General features: G+C 40.4%; 1 protein-coding gene across 1 annotated transcript; it reads right to left on the reverse strand.

The window, feature by feature from the left end:
* Positions 1-1,498: 1,498 nt before the first annotated feature.
* Positions 1,499-7,378, reverse strand: LOC116196701 (calcium homeostasis endoplasmic reticulum protein). Its single transcript, XM_031526560.1, has 4 exons — positions 7,149-7,378; positions 4,554-5,584; positions 2,720-2,997; positions 1,499-2,534 (listed from the first exon to the last, which is right to left on the reverse strand). Exons 2-4 carry the CDS (start codon positions 5,516-5,518, stop codon positions 1,774-1,776), a joined length of 2,004 nt encoding a protein of 667 aa, XP_031382420.1. The 5' UTR covers positions 5,519-5,584; positions 7,149-7,378; the 3' UTR covers positions 1,499-1,773.
* Positions 7,379-8,557: the final 1,179 nt, after the last annotated feature.

Raw genomic sequence — 8,557 nt, forward strand, 5'->3', positions numbered from 1 at the left:
ACCTTTTAACAAAGCTGAAGCATTACAAAAGGAGGAAAAGTAGTAATCTAATGAGTACATATTTTGGGCAGTTGATGATCAGCCAAAGCTCACAAGAGATCCATATCTGTTTCGGATTATAACCATGTCATGATCCTCCATGAACTACATCATGTAGATGTATATGTTGGACGATTGGCAGACAGAAAACATAAAATGGAAATATATATGCTCGAACCATCTCGGATTCCACTGATGGAGCGAGTCAACTGGGGTTCACTCGGTTATGCAGAAACAGGAACTTCACTAAAAATAGTGACAATAAACCGGCCGAACGCGATCAGAGTATGCAACACGAGGCTTCAATATAGACGATGAAAATAGTTTTAGAGGGATAGGTGTCAACAACATTACCTTTACAACTTGAGAAGATTGAGCACCATCAAAAAATACAACCAAAAGTTAAAAGCGCCATCATGGGGTCGGAAAGAACAAATAATCACCTCTTTGCTTCTTCCATTTGAGAGTCAAGTCCAGAACGTGGGAGTTAACTTATCCAATCCATGGATGTTCCGCTGGAAGGAGAAGGGGGGAACCATTACCGTTCAATAAAAAGAATAAAAAGGCCAGTGCAAATTTGACTTAGGGGTATAAAAGGAATTACAAAAAAAGAATAGACCAGAAGGGTAAAATGGAAAATAAAAAATGTGGAGAAACAAAAGATCAGCTCCACATTTTTTATATTTAGTATAGATTATTATAATTAATATTTTAATACTAAATTTTTTTAACTATTCAATACTTTTTTCTCAATTTCAATATTTTTTTCTCAGTTCAATGATACAATTTATTACTTTCTTTTATCTTCTTCTTTAAATTCTCTCACATACTTTTTCTAACTATTTTTTTCTTCGTATTCTCCAATCAAATTAAATCAAAGTAAATCAACTTCATTACCAAATGCGATGTTAATTTTTGAAACGTTCCTAGAGTTCAATTATATCGATTTAGATCCCATTATGCCCTTTCCTGCCTTCTACCAACCATCACATCTTTTTACGAATTTCGTTTTCTTTCTGTCCTATCAATCATCACTATATGGGATAATCATAATCATCTAGCCGGGCTTTTATAGTGCCATCAAGGCACTTGCTCCCAAACCACTGGCCACTGGATCAGTGCCCTCTCTTTCACTCTCCAACCGGCTTTCAAGTACGGGAGATGCGTTGATTGCACCATAAAATTTCCCATCATCTAGACGATCCAGCTGTATTTAAGATTGTACGGTTACTATTATCCAATGGAAAAAAGGTTAATATGTTGACATAAATCATACATATATATTAGGCTTCTTCATTGGAAGTGGTCTGATTGGACTCATTGGATTGAAACTCTAATTTCAGAATTTCCAAAGACGCAAATCTTTTACCATGTAGAGAGCCTTCAATTGAAACTCGAACTGCTTTAGCTCGAGTTTCCAGTTCGGTTGGATATAGGGGGGCACAAGACAATAATCGCAAGGCAAACATAGAGATGAACTTAACATGTACAATATTGAACCTACTGGAGAAGAAGTTTTGGGGGCTTTTCTCCACCAAACATCCACAAAATTGAAGTCCTGATAGCATCCCAACTAGAGTTACAAAACTACAAATTTGTAGTGAAGGCCGAATCGATGAAGTACGACAAGTTTGGCACACTTTCAATGCTAAAATAACATCGTTTCTTCCACTACACTTGTTCTCTGCCAAAAAGCAGAAGCGATGGAAACATTAACTCTATACTTTTGATTTCCTACCTCGTAGCCGCCCGAGCGCTCATTGAGGTGTGATACGAGGTGCTCCTCTGCTTCCTATAAGAAGTGTAAACATCGTCGTACTGGGTTACCTCGTTCGGGTTGGCAGTCGCTCCAAGCCCAAGTCTCCCAGACCCACTCCCCTTTCCTTCAACACTGCCATCAGCATGAGCCCCAGTCTCAGGGTCAACATGCAAGTTTGGGGGTGGGGGAATGCGGGCTCCACCTTTACGAGGAAGAGGAGGTTCCCTGTCATACTCATAGTCATCAGCATCATCATCGTCTCTTGAGCCTGAAGACCTCATGGGCCCCTCTGAAGGGTTAACCTCCCCAATCTCCTTGAAGAACTTGGACACCCGCTCAAGGATCTCTGACTGGGGCACATTTGAGGGAGGGATGGTGTTCGGAATGTCCAATGGGCTCAAAGGGGAGTAGGGTACCCCACTACCAATCTGCATCTTCCTAACCATTCCAGGTATGAGGCCTGGGGGGAACATAGGGTAGGGAGGTACTTTCTCGCCGAGGCTAGGAGGAAGCACTGGGGGTTGATTTGCAGGCTGTGCAGATGAGGGAATTGGGCCGGAAGCCGTGAAAGGAGGACCTGGAACAACTGCATTGGGGAGGAATTGCGGGGTTGACAGAGGAGGTGTAACTCCCGGGAAAGAGGCGGGATGATCAGGACGGTCTTTATCGGTTAACACAGCAGCAGAGCCTAGTCTCTCATGCTGTTGCCAAAGGGAATGTTCTGGTTTGATGCTTCCTGGGACAGTACTGCAAATTACAACCACCACATTATCACAATTCTGCTTGGCCTTCTTCTTGGTATAATCCGTGCAGTTTACCCATTTATTTTGCTATGGTTTCGTAATTTACCTAGTTTCAGGTACTTCAAACCCATAAAGCACAGTAGAATTTTAAACACGAGAGAGGTTAAAGGAGTCCTACCTGAAGCAGAGTCTGTAGAAGCAGAAGATACTTCTATAGAAGAACCAGAGAAGGCATTACTCGATACTCCGCTGACCATCTCATTCTCAAAAGCATGGATAGTGTCCTGGTCATAAACTTCTTTTGAGGCCCAGAACTGCAATATCTTCTGCAACCTCGATTGGTTTTCCTCCCTGTTCTGAGGATTGTGGAAAATCCTCGCAAGCATGGAACCTAAAACAGGTTTGAAAGCTAGGGCCTCATTATCAAGTTCATTCGTGTTAACTCTCCGGTGCAAGCTGTAAATTTGGGAAGAAAAGCATGGGAGGTTAGAGAAGGTAAATAAACAAAACATAGATGATAGATCTAACACCAGAAAATTTGCCTCAATCAATAGAAGAATCTACCACAATCATACTTGTAAAAAGTAAGAGATGAAAAGTATATGAGCATAAGACATAAAAACCACAATCAATAGAAGAATCTACCAGACCCAAGAAAAAAAGCAAAATATAAAATTGTAAAAAATACCCAAGGCAAATGGGGGAAAAGAACACCTTCAAAGATTCAAAGGGAGAAAGATAGAAAAATCTATCAGATAAACAGAGGCCAAAACCTGCTATCACTGATTTTCCTGCATATTAGTACTTTGCGAAACTTCTAAAATGGTGGTGGGGGGGGGGGGGGGGGGGGGGGGGGGGGGGGGGGTAATCATAGTAACATTAAACCCGATTTACCATATCATCTACAGACCAACTAAATTGGGATAAAGCATTGTGTTTAGGTGTCTTCTGTCGTTTTTTCAATGTTCAATAATTCTGTTGCTCTTAATGAAAGTCAGAATGCAATTCCTGCTGATCTTTTTCTTGAGAAAACATGGTTAATCATCATTCAGACTGTTATCGACCAATCATTTTCTTAAGGTAGAGTACTTTTGTACCGTCTTAAGAGTGGAAGTACTGAAGAATTTTGGTATCTCAAGATGATTGATCAAGAGTATGAATTCTCCTTTTCCTCCACCTTTTCTATTGGGCAACATGGGATTCTAACAAGGTGATGAATGAAGTTATACAGCAATATTCAACGAGAAAAAGAGATAATGAATGCTGAAAACCAAGCTCCCAACCTCATTTTGCCAAGGCAAACTGTGTGACTTGATGTGGTTTTTTTATCTCTTAGATGAAAAAGAGTTTACACTTAGCAGAAAACTACGACTAAGTCAAACATTCATCTTTGAACAGCTTAAATTTGCGATCAAGCAGAACAACATAGACATAGAAAACACAGATAGCTATCACTAGGCCCCTCATCTTTTTGCAACATCGGAATTCCATAGACACAGATTATCCTCCCCATGCCAACCCAGCTACTTATTGGTATGGAAAAAAGGCCTGCTCTTTGTGGTTTTTAATACTTAAGAGGAATTAATGCCAGGTGCAAAAAGGACCAGTTATCTTTGTCGCATACAATGACCAAACAAAAATTTAAAAAAAACTAATTAGATTAGCTCTCTGAAATCATCGTCTCCAAGCCACAAAGAATAATTGATACTTGTCAAAGTTAATGCAGAAAGGACTTATGCTGATGGAATTAAATAAAAATGGCTAATGTTTTCATTATCATTAAGTGTTCCAAAGAAAGCTGCATCTTCTCTAGGATATAGATCTTCCTCCAGTCCAAGATTCTCCCTCATTTCAAGCAAAATAAACTGGGAATTCAATGGAAAGAAAAAGGAAAATTCTACCTATACAACATATCAAAGGTCAGAATTAAGGCAAAAGGAAAGTGTAAGCACCAAAATAAAATATAAGTGATTTGTATATGTATATCTACATAAAAAGAGCAATGCACATACCTTTCGAAAAGAATATCATTTGCAAGAAAAATTATGTGCAGCTGTCTCTCAGAATCATCCAGTGAGAAGACCCTTTCTCTCAAGGCCTCAGCTAGGGCTGGGGCAAACGGAGACCTCTGCATGAACCAAATCTTGGCACCTTTTATTGAATCCTTGGTGCCACTGAGATTATTAAGCACGTTGCTGAGCTCCGCAGCAACATCAGAGGGAAGCGGTCCTGAGAGGCCTTTGAAGGCCTTGGTTGATTGATCATAATCAGGCCGACTGAATGATGGATGGGCATGTGGATCATAAAATGAACCAAAAGGAGGCTGGTGAATCTGAGGTAGGCCCAGCATGGAACCTGAAGATGCCCTGGGAGCATTCAGTGGGAGAGAAGGGTTCATCAAAGGATTGGGAGGTGGATGCATCATCGGCGGGAAAGGAGGGAAGTGGGCCCCAGGTGGACGTGTTGATGCCCAGAGCCTATACTGGTAATAGGCGTGTCCATCCCCACCAATTAGAAAGCTGTACTCGGGATTGTCTTGCTGTTTCTCACGGATCATTGCCTCAAATTCAGGCCCATTCTTCGCAATGTATTCCACAAGCTTGTCAATACGCTTGTGGAGCTCAGGATCAGCAGGGGGAGCAGCGGGAGGAGGCGGGGGGGAGTCATAGGGGCCCAGAAAAGGGGAGTGCATGAGCGGTGGTGGGGCCATGTGAGGTGGGAAAGATGGTGGTTGCTGGTGGAGGAGGTGGGCATGAGGGGGAAGTTGGGGTGGCTGCTGCTGAATTGGGTGGCGGTAAGGGAATTGTTGGAGGTGTCCTGGTAGGAAAGGAGGGTTGTGCAGTGGTGAAGGGAACTGCTGGTGCTGTGGGGGGAATCCAAACTGCTGCTGCTGTTGCTGCATGTTTGGGGGTTGACGCTGCTGCTGAGCATATGCCATAGCAGAATTTGCCGAATAATCATGACCCTGCCTATCCATTCTACTCCAATAGATGAGAGTAGACTAAAGAAATGGAGAGACCAGGTGGAATTTTCTTTCTTTTTCCTGAAAAAGACACAAAGAGTGTTCCATTGGCTATTTGTTTAGTATAGAGAATATAAGCACAAGTATGATGAGAAAACTCCATAAATGAATCCTACATAGTAACACATTGTACGAATGAGCAACTAGTTCAAAAGATGGTGCATCATAGTGATGCACTTATTAGATACCAAGTTGGGAAGAGCAACGGGGCACAAACATCCTGCAGTTCTGTTTAGAATAACAGATGAAAGAAAAAATGTAAAATTGAAAACTCCAAATTGGTCGGATTATAGCGAATTTCACGATAACGTATATTTAGTCTTTTTCATCAAAGAAAGTTTATAGATAAGTCGGAGATATAAAGTCCAATGACCCTTCACAGTCTCTAACACTTGAGAAACAGCACGATAGATGGATCCTAAGGAAGGGTAAGAAGTCCCAAATAAGTATTGCGGAACATCTAATTCACTATATGAACTTTTTATACAAGTAGATTATTTTTCCCTCTAGTCTCAACATATTTACACTATGATGGAACATTTGGAATATAATGAGAATTTCTAAGCCAATAACAATAAACAAGAGATGGAGCTTTCACAGTGAAACAGAACTGATATTCATTTCCAACTGGCAAAATGCAGAGGTTGGCATCTATAGGCGCGTTCAATTCAGCTCATGATGGACATACTAGCTTTGACGGCTAAACCTGACTTAACTCTCACTAAAGAAGGCAACCAACTAAAACATCCTCTAGAGTCAATCAACCTTGCTCCACAGAAAGCAATTCCTCTCAAAAGCTTCATATCAAGCAAGATATTGATCAACAGCATATTGAGTAAATAAAGATGGGAAGAACTAACTAATCCTCCACGTAATGATTGATATTCAATTTGAACCAGTAAAATGGACGAACGTTAATGAGTCAACTGGGCTTAATGAGCAACGGGAGTTCTCACAGAAAGCAAAAACCTTCGCAAACACCATCAGCATATCCTTTGAAATCCAAAATTCCACCTTCAAATTGTCCGATATCAAAGACAAAAAATGTAAGACCCATGGTAAAGAGAGGGATTAGCTTAGCCAAAGGACTGCCACAATCAAGCTTTTAGGTAGAAATGATAGAGGGTCCACAAAATCGAATCATATAATTGTAAATCTTTATGACGAACGAATATAATGCTTAAAAATATTCTTCTTCACCCGAGGACAGTAACGTTTATATAAAGTTAAAAATACAGCTCAACTTACATTCATAGTAATGACCTACAAAATATTGACATAAAGATGTAAAGGCAAAATCCTTAACATTGAGAAAGCTGCACATTTCGAAACATGGTCCGCTCAACAATCAGCCAGCGGATTCACGCAGATACAAATCAAGCAGTTCAGAGCACTCTTGTTCCCAATCTCACAGCCTAGGAATACACTCAGCAAACCGAAAACAGCCCCGGAGCAATTTCAGCATCCGTATCAAGCAGTACCAATTTGAAGAAGAAATTCCCAACAACGATTTCCAATTTAAACCTCTGTATTGCAATCTTTGGGAAGCAACAACACAAATAAATAGTACCAATTTCAGCCTTACCCTTGCTTCTGTGCGAGCTTAAGACGATGAGGAATGAGGACTGCGAAGCTCCGAGATTAAGGAGCTCGAGAGGAGTGGAGGTCAGAGACCGTGAGGTGGAACCGGCTGAAATTGAAAGGGAAAGAGAGAAGAGGATACCGGCAAGAGGACTGACGGGACGCCGGCGAGGCGGTAGAAACGGTGAGGAGTGAGGTGGGGAAGCCGCGCCCTGTAATGAAGCCTAGCAGGAACAGGGAGATTTCGAAGAGTTGAGGACTTCGAGGGCCTTTCTGAAAAGGAAATACAAGTTGAAGGACCAAACTGTAGTGTGATAGTTATTCTTCAGCAGAAAAAAATGGGTGTAATTAAGTAAAAAGTCCCAACATTTTATTTTAATAAAAAATTACTCCAACACTTTAATTGTTACAAAAAAGACCCATAGCTCTAAATTTTATTAAAGTGCAGGACTTCGACATTTTAACAATACAGGACCATTTAATTTTCAGAAGAATGTAAAAATTATGGAATCTTTTAGGGCCTAGAAAATAGGGTCTTGGTCACGAAACTCGGAGTTTGTCCTGATTTCCTCTTCAGCGCTCAAATCAAATTGGGCTTTATGTGCAAAAAAAAAAAGTATATTAGATGTCAATTAGCCTCTATAATAAACACATATGTTATATTTATAAGAGGGCTAGAGATACATTTCGTTACCAATTTGATGAACTACTTGAATATTCACTCAATCCATGAAGTCGACAAAAGAGTAAAGATATCTTGGCTTGCTTGACTATAAAGTAGTTGGCAACCTGCTAAATTTAGCAACCTAGACCACATGGCCCCTCAACGAACTTGCTTCACATAGAGTAGGCCCGTGTTGCAGGAGAACGGGCTACACCGCGATGGGCCTCTCGAGCCTAACCAGATAAGCCCCAAAATCCAATCCCTAATAAAATCTTTGTTCCCGCCACATATTGTCAATATTATGACAAAAAGCCGAATGTGTACTAAATTATTGGGCACTCAAATCTATAGAGAATGAGCTTGAACTCTCTAAACTTTTTTTTTAGGTTACAAGGGGGGTCATGAGCCTAGTACATTGAAATAAAAATTCTAGATATCTAATAAAGGAGCATAAATAGTTTCACTGAACATTGAATCTGGGACTTCTTGGCTACTAGACAAAATGTGAGTCACTGCGTTATGCGTTATACTCTCTTTTGATTGAACTCTATGAACTTTGATCGCGACCTTCATAGATATCAAGGTAGTCATAGGCTATCCATATCGATTATTCAAATATCTAAATTCGGCATGTCAAGATCAAGTAAAATTAAATAGTACGTGAGAGTCCATTGTAGCAAAGTTATGGAATCATAGTATTTCTTTTGCAATCATCAAAATGTCGGGTATATTTTTAATTTGTTCAAAAT

The sequence above is a fragment of the Punica granatum genome, chromosome 2 (genome assembly GCF_007655135.1).
Source record: "Punica granatum isolate Tunisia-2019 chromosome 2, ASM765513v2, whole genome shotgun sequence".
In the NCBI taxonomy this organism is placed as follows: Eukaryota; Viridiplantae; Streptophyta; class Magnoliopsida; order Myrtales; family Lythraceae; genus Punica; species Punica granatum.